This window comes from Ovis aries, chromosome 2 (assembly GCF_016772045.2).
Source record: "Ovis aries strain OAR_USU_Benz2616 breed Rambouillet chromosome 2, ARS-UI_Ramb_v3.0, whole genome shotgun sequence".
NCBI lineage: Eukaryota > Metazoa > Chordata > Mammalia > Artiodactyla > Bovidae > Ovis > Ovis aries.
In genome coordinates, this window is record NC_056055.1 from 224,780,298 (window position 1) to 224,802,740 (window position 22,443).

Sequence of the window (22,443 nt, forward strand, 5' to 3'; positions counted from 1 at the left end):
ACCCATACTTTTTGAATTATTAATTGGAAGTTCTACATGCCAAAAATATAAAGTAGTAAAATTAAATTAATCCAGACTGATGACATAAGCTCTCTTCAGAGAGCCACATTCCACATGTGGATGCTAGATAATCTCCTAATATTTAATGGATGCAGAATTCATGGACAATTTCTCAGAGGTGAAGTATTTTACAAGCTCATAATGAAAATGCTTTCACTGAGCTTTTTATCAGGCAAAGAATTATAGAAAAAACTACAAAGTTTGGGCCCCTTTATTTTAGTAGGTTACAATATAGAACAGATACATAAAAGGTGCAAACCAACAGCAAACAGAAGGAACAAACCAAATCATAGAACAGTGAATCAGCTATGCTTCAGGAGCCACGGTGGCGCAGGGAGCAGAACAGACAAGAATCTTAAATATATTAAAGATTTAAAAAAATTACCTTCCAAAGTTTAAAAAAAAAATTTCTGGATTTCCACATCCAAGCTAAGCAGGGTAAGAAGTAGAGCATTCTCTGATTTAGAAAAGCTGCAGGGACAATGAAAAGGTTTAGGAACTATTTAAACAGCAATTTGGCAGGGCAGAAGAAATACAGCCCTACCACAACAGAATACCAGACCACCTAACCTGCCTCTTGAGAAATCTGTATGCAGGTCAGGAAGCAACAGTTAGAACTGGACATGGAACAACAGACTGGTTCCAAATAGGAAAAGGAGTACGTCAAGGCTGTATATTGTCACCCTGCTTATTTAACTTCTGTGCAGAGTATATCATGAGAAACGCTCGACTGGAAGAAACACAAGCTGGAATCAAGATTGCTGGGAGAAATATCAATATCAATCACCTCAGATATGCAGATGACACCACCCTTATGGCAGGAAGTGAAGACGAGTTAAAAAGCCTCTTGATGAAAGTGAAAAGAGGAGAGCGAAAAAGTTGGCTTAAAGTTCAACATTCAGAAAACGAAGATCATGGCATCTGGTCCCATCACTTCATGGGAAATAGATGGGGAAACAGTGGAAACAATGTCAGACTTTATTTTTGGGGGCTCCAAAATCACTGTAGATGGTGACTGCAGCCATGAAATTAAAAGACACTTACTCCTTGGAAGAAAAGTTATGACCAACCTAGATAGTATATTCAAAAGCAGAGACGTTACTTTGCCGACTAAGGTCCGTCTAGTCAAGGCTATGGTTTTTCCTGTGGTCATGTATGGATGTGAGAGTTGGACTGTGAAGAAGGCTGAGCGCCGAAGAATTGATGCTTTTGAACTGCAGTGTTGGAGAAGACTCTTGAGAGTCCCTCGGACTGCAAGGAGATCCAACCAGTCCATTCTGAAGGAGATCAACCCTGGGATTTCTTTGGAAGGAATGATGCTAAAGCTGAAGCTCCAATACTTTGGACACCTCATGTGAAGAGTTGACTCATTGGAAAAGACTCTGACGCTGGGAGGGATTGGGGGCAGGAGGAGAAGGGGACGACTGAGGATGAGATGGCTGGATGGCATCACGGACTTGATGGATGTGAGTCTGAGTGAACTCCGGGAGTTAGTGATGGACAGGGAGGCCTGGCGTGCTGCGATTCATAGGGTCTCAAAGAGTCGGACACGACTGAGCGACTGAACTAAACTGAACTGAACCACAACTGAAGCAATGCTCTGCAGGAATGGTCTGAGCAAGAAGTGAAGGTTTGGAGCAAGTGTCCTTGCTGAGGCCAGTGAGATAACTGGACCTTCCTCAGGTCAAGGGCCTTTAACCCATTTCTCCTACTAGAACAAATATTAGAAACCCAAATTCTTCCCTAGTGGCTCAGACAGTAAAGAATCTGTCTGCAGTACAGGAGACCTGGCTTCAATACCTGGGTTGGGAAAATCCCCTGGAGGAGGGCAAGGCTATCCACTCCAGTATTCCTGCCTGGAAAATCCCCATGGACAGAGGAGCCTGGCGGGCTACAGTCCATGGGGTCACAAAGATTTGGGCAGGACTCAGTGACTAAGCATACAGCAAAAATTCTTTAAGGCACAATATGATCATCACTGATATATGTCAATGGACAACTGGATGACTGCATTATGCTAAATGTATTTATTTAAATATAAAGGTTTCCTTTAAAATATAGTTAGTGTATTCATTGACTTGGCTGTGCTAGGCCTTAGCTGCAGCATGTGACTCTTTAGTTGCAGCACACGGAATCTAGTTCCCTGACTAGGGATCAAACCCGGGCCCCCTGCATTGGGGGCATGGAGCCTTAGCCATTGGACCACCAGGGATGTCCATACCATGCTAAATGTAAATCACCCTATATACTTGCTCAAAGCCAAACCAAGTCTTCCTCCTATCATTCCTTTTAAACCTAGACTCAAAAAAAAAATAAAAAATAAAAAATAAAATAAAAAAATAAAAAAAATAAACCTAGACTCAGCCCTATGACGCTTGTTCTCCTGCCATTATTGTGAGCTTCGAGGCATCCTGGCAGCTTCAAGGACCACTGTGGAATAAACTGTGACAGGCAGAATTCAATCTGCACTTAATAAAAAGCCAGAGTGTGGGACTTGGCAAAATATATTTGCATTTGTGGGCACAAAGGTTAGCAATCCCACTCCACAACTGCTCTTCTGAAGTAATCTTTTACTATTTTGTTTGCAGTTTCTCCTCCACACTGAAAAGACAAACGTAACAACTGAAAAAGACCAGTTAGTCACATGGCAGTCTGATCTGATGGCTTCAGTTCAGCGTCTATTGGGCTTTGTTGTTATAATAAAGCTGATAATTTACCCCACAGCAGAGTCTACATTTAACTTCTCGTTTCAGAGACACACATCACTCTACCCATTAAAAAGGATAAATGAGCTTAGTCCCTTGAGTCAGGACTAATTTTTTTTTTTAAAAAACGTTGCAGCAACTGCAGATCTTATGATTCAACAAATGCAGTGAGGAGCTCAGCTTCAAAGAACAAGAGTGTGTCTGACTCAGAGTGGAAACCCTCACTGAGGAGGGTGCCCAAGTCTCTCACTGGGCAGGATGCCAGCCCCATATCATGGACAGTGGAAAAGTCCACAATGGCATACGAAACTGTCTGATGAGGTCAAATGGGGGCTGAGGGGCTTTCATCCACTCTTACAGGAATGCAGGCCAGACAGAATTTGTGGGAGTCATACTGACTCCAGCACAGAGTCCCTTTCCATTTCCATCTTGGAAGACATGCTTGGCTACACAAAATTGAAGGGACGCTGAGAGCTGGGCTTTCCCTAACGTCACAAAACCAGTTAGTGGCAGTTGTCACTCCCTTCTCTGTATGATCAGGGTGTCTTACACACTCCCTTGCAACACCACCTGTAAAAACTGTTCACTGGTCCGTCTCAAAGCTGGCAACCTTTCTCTCATTCCAAGCAGGGCCCTGGCGAAGAAAAGGAACTTGAAAAATACATCCCAGCAGTACAACGAATGAGAACGTCTTGACCACTCTTCCCACACACCTTCACCCTTTTTAAATCAATAGTTTGAGTACTGCCCTCACCAGCGAAAAGTTGGGACATTTTTATAGTTAGCTGGAAGACTGCTCTATCATTTTACCTTTGATGATCTAGATTTTTTTCTTCAAAACTGTTTCATTATTTAGGAGCAAATGGCTAATGTAAATCCAAAAGAGAGAAGATTCCTGGTTTGAGAGACAGTAAAAACACCACTAATTCATTGAAAAGAAGTGGGTGATAAACTGCTAAAAACCAACCTTCTTATCTTAAGTAAATTCCCACAGTATGTTTGGGTTTTCTTTTCCTTAAAGAAAAAAAAAAAAATGTACAACATAAGAAAAACCAATTAAGTCAAAAGTTAGGATAAAAGTGAGTCCCACTTGTCTTAAGCCTTTGATGACGAGCCAATTTTTAATTCATTCTCAAAATTTCCAGAGACCTCAAGATGCTAGGTATCTGGCCTTAGGGACTGCTAATACCCTGACAGAGCACACACTAAACAGTGCTTATTACGTGGCTGCAACTTTCTATGTGGCTTAACTTTTACAACAAATCTCATGAAAAAAGTTTTATTGTTGTTCTCACTGTACAGATAAGGAAACTGAGGCAATGAAAAATTAAACTGTCTAAAGTTAAGCAGCTGGTAAGACCGACAGAGAACGAGACGGGTTGGATGGCATCACTGACTCAATGGACGTGAGCTTGAGCAAGCTCCGGGAAATAGTGAAGGTCAGGGAATCCTAGCGCGCTGCAGTCCACGGGGTTACAGGGAGTCAGATACGACTTAGCAACAGAGCAACAAGTGGCAGAACCAGGGCTCAAATGCGGGCGCTCTGGCTGCAGAGTCCCTCGAGGACCTGCGGAGCCGGGCTGCCTCTCCTGCAGAGTCCTCTCTGCACAGCAGACGACAGGCAGGGAGGCCACAGGTCCACAGTGAGAATAATCCACCAGAAACGCTTCTTCTGCTATGAAACAGAATCCAGGCCTACCTAAACAGGAAACACACGCCACATAAATTAAAGCAAACCTATGTTTTCAAGATGGTAGACTTCCTGAGCACATTTACCTCTTCTTTACTCCTCGAATGCCATTGGTATGACAGAAAATTTTAAGGAAAAAGAATAAGCCATAATGGTGCAAGACAGCAGACCAAAGTAGTAGCAGTTAAAAAATGGATTGATGTGGAAAACAGAGCAGAATGATCACAACTAAACACAGTTATAAAAGAGATCTGCTGCAGAGAGAAGAACTAGTCTTTCTGAGGAAACAAAAGTGCAGCAGAAATACAAATCTTTAAGTTAAAAAGTACATATACGGATGGGGTTTCTGAATCATCACCAGGGGGATTGGTACAATGATGGCCTATGGCACTCATATTTAAGAACAACTCTCTTTCAACCTCCACACATGGGCCTTGGGGCCTTTCCAAGAAACACAGAGAAAAAGAAACCCAGGAAAGGCAGCCCCACCCAGCACTGCAGGAGAGTGAAATGCTCCATGCCTATGGCAAAGCCTGCCCATGGCAACTGTGGGGACCGCAGCTCGCCTCTCACCCATACCCTCCAGGCTCCAAGTTGCTTGCCTGAGAGCAGGGGAGCCCTGCAAGGAGCCCCTGCTACTAGGGAAGAGGCCTGGTGCTGAAATAGTATTACAGAACTTTTGACGAAATCTCAAGTAATTAACCTAACCCTATATTTAGAAAGCAATGGCACCCCACTCCAGTACTCTTGCCTGGAAAATCCCATGGATGAAGGAGCCTAGTAGGCTGCAGTCCATGGGGTCGCTGAGTCAGAGCGACTTCACTTTCACTTTTCACTTTCATGCATTGGAGAAGGAAATGGCAACCCACTCCAGTGTTCTTGCCTGGAGAATCCCAGGGATGGGGGAGCCTGGTGGGCTGCCATCTATGGGGTCGCACAGAATGGGAGACGACTGAAGTGACTTAGCAGCAGCAGCAGCTATATTTAGAAATATGAATGGATCATCAAGGATGAAAACATAAAACTCAAAGAACTAGTATGATAGTTAACAAGTCAAAGTTAACAGAAAAAATTGACATTGGGATAACAACAAATTCTCAGTTATCTATACCAAAGGATGGTTAGAGGCAGTAAGAACCCTCAAAACTATTTGCAGCTGGCACTGAAGATGTCTTTTCTGTTACAGCAGATTTATCACCCAAAGAACATTCTACAGGGACTGATGTGAAAATGAACTTTTATTCTCTAAGGATACGAGCACTGAGACCAAAATCCTGGCCCGAGCCCTAAGCTCCTCATTTTAAGTGACTCTGAACAAATTACCAGTTTTTTGTCTTAATTTTCCAGCATATTAAATGGGGACAATATTTTGTCCCACTTGCCTCCGAGATGTTTTAACAATCAAAAAAGAACAAGTACCTTAAAAAAACTTTTTTTGAAAAGCAAAAAGCACCGCACAAATGCACGGTGACATTGTTAACTGAAGACAGGCTACATACTGGGGAGCAGATGGAATCCAGCCTTCGGCTGGAAGGTTTGCGATGGACAGTCCACCACAAACAGTCAAGGTGGCTGTACCTCTAACACAGGCCGGTTTACAGTCAGTGGTTCTTGACTACTTTCTGGTAGTCACAATGCCGCCATACTGTCCTCTTCAGGAGAAACTGAGGAAAAGGCCCCTTCTTTTGTGAACTGATTCAGAGCAACACACTGAATTTTGCAGAGTCTACAGCAGACTGAATAAATACTGCTGGGACTTCAATGGTTAAATCCAGGGACTCAAAAGAAACACTGCCGGTCATTTAGTCCTTTCAGGGCACTGCTCACCAAGAGATACCACACACGCAACTCCAAACAGTCAAGTCAAACTTTAATATAAAGCTGAAGATATGGAGAAAGCTGAATGAGACTGGCTTTCTGGGAAATCAGGTTTAAGTACTTAATACATACTTAATATATTTACTAAATAACCACTATATTCCAAATACTAGATGAAACAACCTGCCGTACTAACAAGTTCAGACCATACTCAAAAGAAGCAAAAACTGGTAAAACAGATTTATAATCACTGGACAACACTGATAGGAACAATCACTGCTAAACCAGAATGGTAAGATATAAAGTATGTCAAAATGATACACATATAAATCACAACATAAGGAAAAAAGAAGTACTCTGCAGTGCTTTTCAGGTTGAGGTTTTAATAGGGCTCTTCATAAATATTACTAAACTCAGTTAAAATTTGTTTCCTATTAAAAATAAGAGATACTACAGTCAAGTAGCTGGCCCTTGCTTGGATTGAGTCACACAAATCAGTAATGAAAATTTAATTTATGAAACAACTGGAAAAATTCAAACACTAGCTATATATTTAATGATATAATAATGGTGTTGGGTTATTTTAAAAAAAAAAACAAAAAGCCAAACCAGTGATATTCCTTATCTTTCAGAAACAGAAACTAAAGTGTTTGTTGCTGAAATGATATGATGTCTAGGATTTACACTACTCTAATATGGGGCAGTGGGTTGCAGTAGACATGAAGGAAGCCTGGCCACGTGTGTGTTGATAACTGTTGAAGCTGGGTGCTGGAATCACAGAAGTAGTTACATTATTTTCTCTACTTTTATATACAGTTGAAATTTTCATAATAAAAAAATGCTTTAAATATACAAATCAAAGGTGACTCATTCTTACCTCTGCTAGAATCTTTTATTACAATGTCAGAGATTTCAAACAGCTTCAGAGGAAGTGGCATCTTCCGATTGGCAGCTAGGGTCTTGAGGAGGCCAGGAAGAAGGGTCGTGCGTGCCACCTACAGGAGAAGACGTGAAATTGCACTGACCAAATGCAATGCCTAAATATCCCAGTCATTTTTAATTTTTAATTTCAGGACTTCATGTTCTGCTTTATTTCACAAAGTAATTGAAGTAGATTACAAAAAATACAAATATTTTATATAGATTAAACATAAATTAAACCACATGTTTAAAAACTAGGACCAGGGAAAATGTAAATGCAATAAAAAATACCTGGACAATGAGGAAAACAGGACACAAATACATAGGCACTACAAAAAACCATGAAGCTGCCGAGAGCTGCTATATGACCACAGTTTTCAGCTTAGTAGCCAAAACAAACAGGAAAACGTGCACAGTTATTTCATTCTTAATGAAGATCCAACCAGCCCATTCTGAAGGAGATCAGCCCTGGGATTTCTTTGGAAGGAATGATGCTAAAGCTGAAACTCCAGTACTTTGGCCACCTCATGTGAAGAGTTGACTCATTGGAAAAGACTCTGATGCTGGGAGGGATTGGGGGCAGGAGGAGAAGGGGATGACAGAGGATGAGATGGCTGGATGGCATCACTGACTCGATGGACGTGAATCTGAGTGAACTCCGGGAGTTGGTGATGGACAGGGAGGCCTGGCGTGCTGCGATTCACGGGGTCGAAAAGAGTCGGACACAACTGAGCAACTGAACTGAACTGAACTGATAAGGGGACCACCAAAATATAGTCAGCAAAACCCTAAATGTGAGAACTCCACAGGGTAAGTGATCCAGTTTCTTCCACAAAGTGAAAAGAGGACAGAGACAGAGGAAGAGAGGAATGGATGGAGGGACAACCTGTGGATTAAGAGAGACTAAGAAGCACATCAAGCAATATCACGTTGAAGTATGAACTTCATTTGAATCCCAAATCAAACAAACAATTAAAATGAGAGGGAGGGGACATATGTATACCTATGGCTGACTCATGTGGAGGTTTGACAGAAAACAACAAAATTCTATAAAGCATTTATCTTTTAATTAAAAAATTTAAAATAATAAAAGAACCTTGAGAAAATTTGAACAATAATTAGATATTTAAGGATATTAGGAATACTATTGTTAATTTAAGGGGATATGGTAATATTCTGTAATTGTCTTTACAATTATAGTTAAATTTCACATACTTCAATAAATAACACTTCTCTTATTTCATCCATTGTCTAACATATCTACTACCAAAAAATAGCCCAAAGTTAAGAATTGAGCAAAAGAAAGAACAAGCTTAGACAATAAACTGATAGAAGACCATGAACAATGTACATTTATTTTAACCATAAATAAATATAAATTTGTTAGCCACATTAGTAATGGTAGGACATAGCTATTCGTAAAGTGAGGGTAAAATACAGAATCTGCCAAATCTAACACACAGACTCTCATCTCTCATGTATTTAACGCAGAAATATTGATTCTTATGCGTGCTAAAGTACAGCTATTTACAGTGACGTTTAATGTGCTTCTGATTTATTTTCTTTCCACTTATATAAAATAGGCAGGATGTAAACCCTAAAGAACCTAACATTATCACACTATAAGGTATCTATCAAGCTTGATAAGTGAACCTAGAAGAAAAAAAAAAAGAAACACTTGGAAAAACACTCAAAAATCCATTAAGATTTACTGAAAAATTTCCACCCATTTATAATGAGTGAATCAACACCTGTTCCATTCTATCCAAATGAATTTGAGTACCTCTTATTAAAAAGAACACCTACAATATCTTAGAAAAGCCAGTGGGCCTCAGAAAACAAAATATATAAACTCATTACTACAATCCTTCTAAACTAGCACAAGGACTTTTCAAAGTTTTGACACTGAATACAGAGACAGAACTCAAGTCCTTGATGCGTATTATTACCAATTAGTTACTTCTTTTAGCTCTAATCTGCACATCTGGTTGTTCTTCAGTCGCTCAGTCGTGTCAGACTCTCTGTGGCCCCATGGACTGCAGCGCATTAGGCTTCTCTGTTCTACTTGTAAGTAGTTCTACTGATTAAATCTAACTTTAAAAAAAAAATCTAAATTTTAACATTTTTAGAACTTTAGAATGTCAAGAACTAATTCAGCTACGACTTTTAAAAGTGAAAATCAAGATCCAAAGAAACTCACAAATCACAAAATTCAGATGAAATTAACTTTCTTAAAAGCATTTCTTTCCAATTCTAACATTCCCTTTGATGCTAGAATGAATCTAATAGACATGATCTTCTCTAAAGCCTCAGTTAAACAAATCATGCATGCATGCTCCGTTGCTTCAGTTGTATCTGACTTTTTGCAACTGCATGGACTGTAGCCTGCCAGGCTCCTCTGTCCACGGGATTCTCCAGGTAAGAAAACTGAAGTGGGTTGCTGTGCCCTCCTTCAGGGGATCTTCCCAACCCAAGGGTCGAACTCACGTCTCCTGCATTGGCAGGTGGATTCTTTACTGCTGAGCCATGGGGGAAGCCCAGACAAATCGCAGATATGCATACATAAGAAAAAAGAGTGAGCTTATTAAAGTATGAAAGATAAGACAATTCAAACTTATTAATAAGACATTATAACTTTGAAATGCTCTTTTTATAGTTTGTGCACTAATCTATAATGTATATCACTTAACATTTACTTCTAAGGGAGCATCACTCTCATTTAAATATGTATCATAATCTTGACATGAAACTGCCAAAACACGAGACAATCACAATGAAAGGCACAGTCAGCAGAGTCTAGAACTGGCATAACGACTCATTTCAAAGCGAAAGACTTAATGGAGGCTCTGGGAACAGGTGTTGATTCAATCATACACAGGTAGAAAAGAGGTGAAACCTGAAAATATTTTTTTTTTTAAATTAATTGTGAAATGAAAAGTTGAGATAAGAAAGGCTGGGCTAGTTAGCACAAAGCAAGTAAGAACCACCTATACAGCTAATCAAGAAAAGATTATAAAATGTCCTAAGAAGTTTTATCAGCAAAGTATATAAGAACCCAACATAAACTTATCCAAGAAGAGATTCTAAAGAAGCTCTAAAATTCTGCCCCCTGAGATAAAACAACTGACAAGACTTCATAACTCATGTACTGCCTCTCAGTTTTTACCTATTTTCTTATCTACTTAAAACCCTTACCTGGAATTCGGCTGTTTTAGGATTACTTATGTGGACAGCCTTGGTTGCAGAGATATCCATACCCAGTTTGTCAGCAATATCTTCTTGGGAACACTAAGGAATACATGAAAATAGATCAATATGGAAACACAATGACTAAACCTTAAAGTATGTAATGCTGTAACAACTTGTAATGGTCTCATGGCGATGCAGAAGATATAAATCAGTAAACCAAGAATAAGCATATTTCAATTACATTCAGGTCCACAGCAGATGCAATTCAACATTAATAGTTCCCTTACCAGAGTTCTAACCATGGAGCAGAGCTAAAGCACATTTTTTCACATGGAGTTGGTGGTACAGCATGTACTTGGGCCCTCCTACATTGACCTTAGCAGTCCAATCTCCAACAATTCCCTTCTCATTCCCTGAACTGTTTACTTTTCCATACCTTTACCTGAAATGCCTTCCCACCCAACTTGTGGCTACCACCTCCCGCCAAGATTCTACTTAAAAGACATCTCTTCCATAAAAATATCCCTAATGACTCCAGGAAGAAATTCTCTCCCTCCTTGGTGTTCACACAGCTTTCTGTTTTGACTACTATTGTAACCTCTGCAAAACCCACACCGACTTGTGGCAGAACAGTGGGTGGAACTGAGAAAAGAATTCAAGCGGCCTGAGTTATGTCATTTAAACTTCTGTGCATACGTGCTTGATGAAGCTCCGGGTCATAAACAAACTCCTAAGCACTCACCTACCAAAACCCACTCACCCACCACTCACTCTTAAAAACCAGGATGGTAGGCAGAATTATGAAAATAAAACTCAATGACTAGGAGATACAGCAAGTCAAATAAATGTAATGAGATAAAGTAATAGAATGCTTGGCACAAATTAAGTGATCAAAAAATATTAATGATGACTGGCGGTGGTGGCTTAATCACTAAGTCGTGTCTGGCTCTTGCGGCCCCAAGGACTGTAGCCCACCAGGCTCCTCTGTCCGTGGGGATTCTCTAGGCAAGAATACTGAAGTGGGTTCCCATTTCCTTCTCCAGGGGATCTTCCCGACCCAGTAATCAAACTCAGGTCTCTTGCACTGCAGGCGGGTTCTTTACCATTGGAACTACCAGGGAAGCCCATTAATGATGGTAATACTTCACTATTAAGAATAAACAATTATCACATGTTTTAACGTTAACATTCTGAGTTTAAAAATTAACTTGAAAACTGACGTATCATCAGATTACTCTTCTATGTTTTCCAACATTGGGTGATATTCATTGCACTGTTCTACAAAATTGTCAAGGACTAGTGGTCTGTATTTCACTTAGAAAAAACGAACAGGTTTAGATGGATTTTATGCCACTGTCAGTTCTGAAGACTTCTGCCTCGCTCTTTTGGAAAAGATTCTGAAGACACATTCAGGCACAGCAGAAAAGAGCTCCTGGACCACCACAGCTGCAGTGGTGGGGAACAGCGGCAGGCACACTGGGAATAAATGTTTTTTCCTCCATAACATGGAGAAATTTTTAAAACAAGATTTAGATATAATGTGACCAATCAACTAGGAAATGCAATTTACACAATGCAATCTATTCTCAAACAGAACCAGTACTGTCTGTATAAATGAAAATGGCCCCACAGACACATAGCTTACCCAGCTAGGTATCTGAGTGACTTCCACTTTATTGTGATGATGGATGACAAAGGACAGAGATAAGAAGAAATTTAAATCAGGTATCCTGAAGGGGTAGTAATGAAGGTATACAGGATGAAATGTTTATCAATGTTAATATTTATGTGTTTTAAAGTGCTAGAAAAAAATATCGAGTAAATGAAGCTCATAATTTTTATGAATACTATTCTTATAATAAGGTTGAAGTAGGTTTTTAGTTTTAAAAGTGAGCTAACATAAAAGAAAATATTACTACTTTTGGAAATATAGCAAAAATCATGATGCTATGTGAGGTACTTATGCTTGGGAAATCAAGGGCTGAGTTTTATGAAAAGAAGGGCTGTTATTCTCATGCAAAACTAGATATATAAGGCTCCGTGATGTTTAGGTCTGCTCAAAAAATATGTAACCATAAATATCTGTAATGTTGACATTCCTATAGGAAAACTGTTACTACAAATCTGAAACTCTCTAGCACCTAACTTCTCCCACCCTGAACTGTGACAATGTATTGACATGACCTGGGACAGCTGAATGGACTCCTAGTGGGAGTCCATCAGTCACAGGCCTGGGGTGCAGCCAGACCTGGTCTAGAATCCCTGGTGCACAGCCAACTGGCTGCGTGGAGTGGAGCAGGTTACCTCAATTAACTGCTGTGAGAGACAGAAATACCTACTTCACAGGGCTGCCCTGAGAGACAGAATCTCGGACATAAAGCCCTTCACACTAGACCCGTTCTCTTTGCAGTGTAGGTACTGGTCTCCCCTGAGATGCGTGGGGCTATGTACTTACAAAGTCACTTCCCTTGCCACTTACTGTAATTTAAAAAAACAACACACTTCCAAAAAAAATACATTTCCTCATGCGACTTTTTGTGTGTATCATTTTACATGAAATCATTGCTGTTCCTGACAGCATATGTATATATGGTCCATATATATGAACACCGTATTCAAACCTAATGTTCCTTCAGTCGGACCTAAGGAAAAAGCACTCCCCTAGAAGTGAAAAGGCCAGATTTTGGTCACACTTCTGCTCTCTGTGTATGCTTTGCCGGGTGCTTATTCTCTCAGCCCCAGGCTCCGTCACCACTGCAGTGCCTGGCATATAACAGATGTTCCATAAATATTGTTCAATGAAAGACTTGCTAAGCCAGAGAAACGACTAAGCCGACTAGGTCTGGAAGGTCCCCTCCCAACATGAACATCCTACGAATTACAAATGATCAATAAAATGACGTGAGACAGGCCGCATCACTGCACCAACCCTCCATGTACTGGTCGTGATTCCCACTACTTTTCTTCTGCAAATCAAAGTCTGAGAATTGTAGGGCTGGAATTGAGTCGGGGGGAGCTTTCGTGGTTGTTTTGGTTTTTACCCTACGTCGCTAAGCTCAAACGGACTTGAATTCTCAAGAACTATATTGTGGGCACCACAGAAAAGCTCAGCAAAAGAGAAAAAGAAACTACAAATTGCACACACATTTCCCTTCCTTCAAATGGTCAATCTGCTGGGGCAAGGAGATTTCCGTCTGATTTTGTAATAAAATTCATTTCCTGATTCAGGCCTTTTATGTCAGCTTTTCAACTCAAAGCAAATGTTTGTGAACATGTTCAAAGACAAAGAAACAAGTTTAATGTGGAACAGTCCACAAGCCCTCAACCAGGGCGGCATCTAGCGGGCACACCACAACTGAATCAAGACTAAAAATTTTAATGTAATAACTCTGGTTATGAAATTCACCGTGAGCCCTCAACAGTGACATGAAACTCTAAAACACACTGTCGTCTGTCATCTCAGATACTAGTTTAGTCCTTCACGCTTCTCTGTGACTAAGTAAAGAAATCTTCGTTTCTGTATCAGAAATTATACAATCTCTAAGTAACGAAAGTTATTCTTCTAGAGCTTGGAAATTTTGTAAGTCTTAATAAATTCATGTAAAGCATCACAGAACAAGGAATCTGGAGAGTTAAAAGAAAACCATTAGCAGGACAGAAAACACGTGTACAACATACCAGAGCAAAGGTAAGTGCTTCGGTGAATCCGGCAGCTGCCATGTCCTGTCTCAGGAGTTCTGTGAGTTTATTTAGGGGAAACTGGGGGAAGGAAATCATTTCACTTCAACAAAATTTCCCACTTAAAAAAAAATTATAAAACTTGTCATTTAAAGGAAACTGCCCTTCCACCCTAATATGTTCTAGTCCCATCATTACTGTGCTACCTCACCATCCCCTCCCCACCACCCCAACACCCCTCCTTAGAGGTAAAAACCCTCCCTCGCTCTCCCCCACACACCATTCTGCCTTCAGGCCCAGGATCAGAAAATGAACCTCCTACTTAGAGATGCAAGGAGGGCTCCAAACTCAAAACCTGTCTTTCTTCAAAGAGCCAGTCATCACAGGTTTTTAACGTACTCTAATCAATGGGGCATCTGTTTTGTATCCTCTCCAGCAAATGCCTCTCAGAGCAAAGCATGTCCAAGACTGCTTAATTCCTAGGCTCTGTTTCTCTCCAAGCCTTCCTGGCATTCAATAATCAGTTTCTAACAATAAGGAGTGTTTATTTAAGGGTGCAATCTTACTTGATTAGCTATGGTGTACGTTTTCGGCAGAGTCATCTGAATGTTGTTATATCCGTAAGCAATAGCTGCGTCTTCTATGATATCACAGGCGTGGATAATGTCAGCTCTGGTCGGAGGGATTTCAACCTCGATCTGATTCCCATCGCCTATGACTTCCGACTTTAAACACATCCTGGTCAGGAGCTTGGCAAGATTTTCTGGAGTTTCTCTGAAACAGGAACGTACAAACCATAAATGTCACTGGATTATTTAAAACGTGTTTATATTTGGTTTTAAAATATGCTACTACCTGAAACAGTAATCTGTCTTTGTGAATTCCAAAAGACCCCCGACATCCTAACTGAGGTTCTGTCATCACTTAACTTTCTCTGAAGGGACAGAAAAACCTCTCTAAGCATTCATTCAGGAAAAATTAAGCAGTCATGTGTGCACTTGATTCTTGAATTCAACAGTAAATAAATGAAGCATGCGGAGTGTACCTGATCCCAACTTTTTTGTTAATTAAGTCAGCTCTCACCATCTCCTTTCGATAAGCCAGTTCCTAAGAGAGAAAAAGAGTTGGAGAAGCTTAAATCACTTCTGCCAGATACAGCCTTAGCTTCTTTCTAATTCAATTTGTTGTTGTTGCAATTTCATTACCGCCACCCCCTCCCCCAAGCAACTGCCATTAGAGCCAGACATCAAAAGTAAACTAGGTATTTCAGAACATGAGTTGCTACATTATTATTCGTAGACAACCAGAAGCTTAGAAATGTTACAAAATGGCAAACGTGTTTTGCTTTTATATGGTCAATCACCATTTTCCTCAGCAAAATACTGGTGCATTACATCATTTCCACACTGCTTACAAATCCTGCTGAAGACTTTCAATTTCATCTCATGCAAGTAGGCGTTTATAACCAAAAAAGAATAATTCATGTATTGCACTGTACTATTCAGCATACTAAATCCAAGAGTATTATGAAGTCATTCCTCTTCTTTTTTTTTTACGGGGGGGGTGCGGAACCAGGCTCCAGTCCGAGCTATTAATGTGCTCCAGGAGCCAGCCAGCCTGGGAGCATCTGATGAACTAGTCCTCACTCTCCTTCAAACAGTACACAACTCTACCTTGTGAGACAGGAACACACACACATAAAATCCAGGCTTTACCTATGAGTATTTCTTATCACTGAATTATTCTCAGAAGTTTAACTGCCCCTAGCAAAAGGGCCATAAATTTAACATGTTTGGACTCAGGTAAGGACAGTGGGCCAGAGTCCTGCTAATCAAAATGCCATTCTCAGATTAGGGTTGCCAGGGGGAAGGCTGAAGGGAAGGGATAGTTAGGGAGTTTGGGACGGATGTGTACACACTACTGTATTTAAAATGGATAGCCAACAAGGACCTATAGTATAGTACACAGAACTCTGCTCACTGTTATGGGGCAGCCTGGATGGGAGGGGAGTTTGGGGGAGAATGGACACATGAATATGTATGGCTGAGTCCCTTTGCTGTTCACCTGAATCTACCACAACATTGCTTGCTAACTGGCTATACCCCAATACAAAATTTTCTAAAAAATGCAGTTCTGAGAGCAGAAGCATCATTACAACCCGAGTGTAACCACCACTAGGTAAAGAAATCCAAGCTAGGCTGCTGGGTGATGAGACACTTGACCTGTTCACCCCACTGCCAAGAAGCAACATGAAAGAGAGGCCGACCCAGGTCGTCCAGCTGCCAAGCCTACCGACCAGCTGAAGGAGCTTGGCAGGGACGAGCCTAGGAGACTACCCAGCTGACCACAGAACCATGATACAAACAAATAATTCTTGTCTTAAGTCAGTAAATCTTGGGGTAGTTACATAAAAGAGGCTAACTGGTAACAGTAACTAAAATCAATTAAAAAAACAAAAAATAGCTACAGCCCAAAATTTCAGTTATGCTTCCCTAGTGGCTCAGACAGTAAAGAATCTGCCTGCCAATGCAGGAGACCCAGGTTCAATCCCTGGGTCAGGAAGATTCCCCTGGAGAATGGCAACGCACTCTGGTATTGCCTGGAGAAGCCAATGGACAGAGGAGCCCAGTGGGCTACAGTCCATTCGGTCGCAAAGAGTCAGACATGACTGAGCGACTAATATTTTCTTTCTACAGTTATACATTTGTTTTGAATTATAATAAATACTCTAGAATAATATATGATGCCAAATACTAATGTTTTCAGGAAGGGAAAGGTTTTGATCTTGGCAGGTTTTATCTACTCTAAAAACCATTTGAATAGCAGAAATTATTCTGGGCTCTGACTCACCTCATAAGTAACAGAGGAATTGTGAAAAATCCAAAGATAAACAGCTCATCAAAGAATGGCCTCACTGAATCAGACACTGAAAGAATGTGTTAGAGTGGCCACTCTGTGTATGCAAAGCCATCTTGGGGGAAAGAAGCTCAGTTGTTTAAGAATGCTAGTTTGAATTTTTTATCAAGATCCCATATCTTCACAGTAATTGTGCTTACTAGTAAATTAGTTTTATTAACACATCTAGATGTAATTTTATTAGTTACAGTGATGGCCTTTCGCAACTGGTAAATCAAATGTGAATAGACTAAGTTTGAAAGGCTGAGTAACCTTCAGTTCAGTTCAGTTGCTCAGCTGTGTCCGACTCTTTGCAACCCCATGGACTGTAACACGCCAGGCTTCCCTGTCCATCATCAACTCCCGGAGCTTGTTCAAATTCATGTCTATCAAGTCGGTATAACCTTAAAAGGGGTGAAACTATAAACTACGTAGTTACCTAGTTGATAAGGGTATAAACCACAGGAATTACAGTATATAACTCCTGTGATATAACGGAGTGTGTCAGGAGTGAAGTGTGCTATAAAATAGTGTTGGGACTGCCAAGCTTAAATTTTAGCTCTACCACTAGTAATAAGGCAGGCAAGCCACTAGCTCCACCAATAGTAATAGGCAAGCAAGCTATTTAACATCTCAAGGTCAAGGGCCTAATAGTGGCACCCAACCTTATAGGGTTAATGTGAAGATTAAGGCCACGTGATGCACATGGCATCACGCCTGGCATGTAGGTGGGCAGATGGACTCATAGAAAGACCACAAGCACTCTATAGCTATTATTATTGCTGTTACTGTTGTCAAAGTCATCACCATCAAGTCACTTCTACACTTACTGGAAAGGTATGTAATTTTCCATTAGGAAAAACGACCTCAGCTGCTTCAACCCTGAAAACAAAAATAAAGACAGAAATAGAATTAAAAAAATAAAAACAAAAACCTAAGGGGGAAAAAAGAGCCATACATTCTAGGAATGTGTGAGGTTAACACAACGTTCCCTTGGTCTACAACTGTAGAATCAACACAGTCTATTCGTGTCCCACACTGCTGTCTAGATTAATCCTCCTAAGACCCAACATTACTATTCTATTTCCTGTGGCTCTTGTGTCTCTCCTTGATCAGTGTATCTCCCAGTCCTGCCAAGCACACATCCTCCATGAACTCCCTGCTGATACTGATACGCACGTTCCAGGCTTTACCAGAGTCATGTTGTTATACAAGGAAAGCTGACTGACACAACCACTAAAATGCAAATCAACTTAAAAAAAAAAAGATGTTAGCATACAGTAAGGGCCACATAGGTTTGGGAAGTAATTTTTTATATAAAAACTTAGCCTTGGAACAAACACAGTAGTCTTACTGGTATATATAAGATACAATGTTTTGCTTTTATATATGATTCTCTTTGTTCAGCTGTTCCTTTTGCTATTCCTCCATGTTTATATTCTCAAATCCAGTGATCCTTACAAAAAGCCTGTCACTGCCTCTAAGAGGTCTGCTCAGCTAGCAGCAATGTGCCCTTACAAACAGCCAGAACATCACTGAAACTTTTTAAAGTACTTATCACCTTTTACATTATTAATTCACGTCTTAGCTCCCCAAAGAGATTATGTATTCCAATTACAGGAATTGTATTTTTTATCTTTATATTTAGCACAAGACCCTAGTGCTTTGACTTCAGAACAACAGGCCATGATTGACAAAAATACCAAATGAACTTACGTAAACTGATTCTCACAATATTCACTGAACATGGTAACAATGACATCAAGAACGATTTTTGCCTGCAAAGGAAAAAAATAAAATATTATGGTAACACATGAAAATCCTCTCTTCCCTCAAATGGAAATGAATTAATATTTAATATAATTTAGTCTCCAAATATATAAAAATGGACCTGCATACACAAATTTTAAAGAAAGAAATGGAATAAAAACTGAGCTTGAATGGGCCTGACCTTATTGTCAGGTGTTCTGCATTTATGAAGTTCTCTGAGAGTTACAATCCATGACCGAGACAAATCATTTATTTCCCACACCCCCCTCCCTTGGGTTCACCAGATTTCAAGAAGACAGATGGCTAACAACAGCAGTAAACCTTATCAGTCCCATAAGCCTCTGCAGCCAGACACCAGATCCCTGACCCAATCACTTACCATCAGTCTGATTTGGGACAAGTTACTTACTGTCACTGTACCTTAGTCTGTCTGTTAAGTAGACATAAGAAAAGTTCCCACGTCATTTGGTTAACATGAAGATTAAGAGTGAGAGAGAGAGAGAGATTGCGTGTGTGTGTGTGTGTGTGTGTGTGTAAAATACATAGAACAATGCTTGGCACATAGTGATGGCCCTAGGCCCTATTGATTTGTTCATTTTTAAATTAAAAGAAATGCTTAGGAAAAAACACAGCAATCTTATTGGTATACATGCTTTGCTTTTTTATATATTTCACACTTATATACAAACTTCAGGAAAGATAACCAAGGTCTGCTAATGTACAAATTTTAAAAAGTTTTTAACAAGAACAGGTATTATATATTACCTGACACTATTTCTGAATGTACATTTGGTATGCCATACCATGCTATGTCGTTTAAGTCATGTCTGTCCCTGTGCAACCCTATGGACTGTAGTCTTCCAGGCTCCTCTGTCCATGGGACTCTCTGGGCAAGGATACTGGAGTGGGTTGCCATGCACCCCTCCAGCGACATTTGATATATAAAAGTTATAACCATTCAAGTCTACCTTTCTTAATCTGCTTCACTACCACCTAACTCTACGCCTTACTTAACACGTGGAAAGAAATCTTATGCTATAGAAAATAGCTGTCATGATCCAATCTAATATGTGGTGATGAAAAGTGTGAATGACTAGTATTCTGTATTTTCTAAATATATTTGTGAGTGTGTAAACTCTTTATCAGTTTGCTAAATAAGACTTTATAGCCAGCTGCTCCTAATTTTTTTTTCTACCAAGTACACAAAAGTACAAAATTAGGATTCAAATTAAGCCAACTAAGATGAACTCCTTATAAAGACGGCATTACAATGTGGATCCCATTCTCAATTTTACTGTTTTAATGTATGTGGCTAATTCTCTCACAAAGATGATGAGTTCCTTGAAATCAAGAACAAGTAACTCATTGTTAAATTCATGGCATCGGAGAAAGAGAGTAGGTGCTCACTAAACATTTGTCAATTGAATGAAAGCACCATAACCAAGGGGGTTCCCAGGTAGCACTAGTGGGTGAAGAACTCGCCTGCCAATGCAGGAGATGTAAGAGATGCTGGTTTGATTCCTGGATTGGCAAGATCCCCTGAAGGAGGGAACAGCATTCCACTCCAGTGTTCTTGCCTGGAGAATCCCATGGACAGAGGAGCCTGGTGGGCTGGAGTCCATAGGGTTGCAAAGAGTAGGACATGACTGAAGTGACTTAGCACACACTACAACCAAAGTACAGAACACAAGCACCTTTCTCATTTTCTAAATTTCTAAAATACAGCCCCATTTAAAAAATAAACAAATTTTAAAGTTCAGTCACATGGTCTTGGCTCAGAGGTAAGAATCTATCTTGACAGAACAAAAATAAAATAAAAGTTTTATTTACCTTAGTGAAGTCAGTTCCTGTGCACTCAATAAATACATTTTTCGTATTTACTGTTATTTTGGAATGGTTTCCTGCAACAAACACAAAACAGTAACAACAAAGCAATCAGTTTCAGAAATAAAGGTGCACTAAAGAACTCTACAAATACAAGCTGACACCTCAGAGGTAAGGAGATACATAACTTTTATTCTAATCTCCCATTATAAGCTGGAGAATAAAGACAAAATAAAAAACAATGTTAAAAAAGGCTTTACAGAGTGCATTACACAGTACGCTGCTTAACAGAAGCCACCTCGTCTCATTTGCATCATAACACTAAGACAGGGCTGCAGGCAGGACAAGTAAGATTCAACGATTAAGCTCACTGCCCAGGATCACAAGCTATTAAACAACAAGGCTAAGATTTGGGCCTGGATCTGGCTCACTCCAGAGCCCACGATGAGTACTAGAGTCCAAGATATGGAGGAGGAAGTTTCTCCTTCCCATTGTGAAGCAACTAAACCCCCTTCTCACCTCCAGAAAGGCAAACATCTACGGCTTTGACATCACTAAATTTCGTAAATACATTCAAGTTGCTTCTCAACAAAAGCTTCAGAAAGAAATTAAGAGGGTAAATTTCAGTTCTGAAATTTTAATTTGTAAAACAGCAGGCCAAGCAGAATTCCACTTTAATGAAATGATTACAGGCTAAAACCAAAATATCGACACCTTTTGGAAGAACAGAATCTAGAGAACTAGCACCAGAACATATCTATAAACCTAGCTTTTCCCTTCTCCAGGTGATCCTCCCAACCTCGGGATCAAAGCGGGGTCTCCTGCATTGCAGGTGGTTTCTTTACCAGCTGAGTCACCAAGGAAGTCCAAGAATACTGGAGTGGGTAGCCTATCCCTTCTCCAGCAGATCTTCCTGACCCAGGAATCAAACTTGGCTATCCTGCATTGAAGGAGGATTCTTTACCAACTGAGCTATCAAGGAAGCCTTATAAGCAGGTATACATTTATGAACTATATAAAAATCACCAGTAAAATATTGAAAAAATGAAAAGAACTATTACAATAAAATCCACAAAAGACCTCAGATTCTCAGACTGAGTCTTCTGACTGATTCAGCCAAGACAATTGAGAATTCCACAGAAATGCTAAAGATTAAGAAGGAAATAGCAAAACGCCTATGGTACTTAAGAAATAACTCACCATTGATGATTGGAGGCATGGAAAGGACGACACCATTGCTATCATAGATAACTGGGTACAGAGGTTTATTTTCAATTATATGTAAATAATGTTTAAGCTGGTTGTCAGTCTGAAAAAAATTAAGACAAACAAAATTAACTTATTTCTATCAGTATAATTAGTTTACATAAATGCCTAGCATAAAAGGGGGGGTCAGAAAAATAACAAAACATGCCCCAAAGTTTTAAATGTATGATATTTTCTAATATAAAGTAATGTCTCAGAATCTTCATACAGCCTCATCTCCTACTGAGGAAAGATGAGTTGTTGTTTAGTCGCTAAGTCATATCCGACTCTTTTGTTGACCTCATGGACTCTGGGTCCACCAAGCTCCTCTGTCCAAGGGATTTCCCAGGCAAGCATACTGGACTGGGTCGCCATTCCTTTCTCCAGGAGATCTCTCCAATCTAGGGATCAAACCTATGTCTCCTGCACTAGCAGGCGGATTCTTTACCACTGAGGAAAGATGAGACCACCACAACTATTTTTCAAGACTCAAAACAGATTTGCAGAGTAAGCCTGAATCACCTTAAGCAAAAGACAAACCATACAAAACTATTTAGATAAACAGGAAGAAAATCGTTGCAAATCAGGCCAATAATAACAGCTGCTTTTCCCAAAAGATACCTACCTCTTCTACTATTTGTTAAATGC

The 22,443-nt window shown here is 40.0% G+C and overlaps 1 protein-coding gene across 3 annotated transcripts in view; it reads right to left on the bottom strand.

Moving 5' to 3' along the window:
• The window catches only part of FARSB (phenylalanyl-tRNA synthetase subunit beta), a 72,069-nt gene that overhangs the window by 31,954 nt on the left and 17,672 nt on the right, over positions 1-22,443 (bottom strand). For 2 of the 3 annotated variants that reach the window (XM_042244305.2, XM_004004962.6), the window contains 9 exons: positions 21,751-21,859; positions 20,557-20,627; positions 18,673-18,734; positions 17,787-17,838; positions 15,107-15,168; positions 14,628-14,835; positions 14,062-14,142; positions 10,390-10,482; positions 7,151-7,268 (listed from right to left, as the gene is read on the bottom strand). In XM_042244305.2, coding sequence (XP_042100239.1) covers positions 7,151-7,268; positions 10,390-10,482; positions 14,062-14,142; positions 14,628-14,835; positions 15,107-15,168; positions 17,787-17,838; positions 18,673-18,734; positions 20,557-20,627; positions 21,751-21,859 — 856 coding nt within the window. Of the gene's footprint in view, positions 1-4,256; positions 7,269-10,389; positions 10,483-14,061; positions 14,143-14,627; positions 14,836-15,106; positions 15,169-17,786; positions 17,839-18,672; positions 18,735-20,556; positions 20,628-21,750; positions 21,860-22,443 lie in introns of all 3 variants that reach the window. The other variant, XR_009599653.1, reaches the window with a different exon arrangement.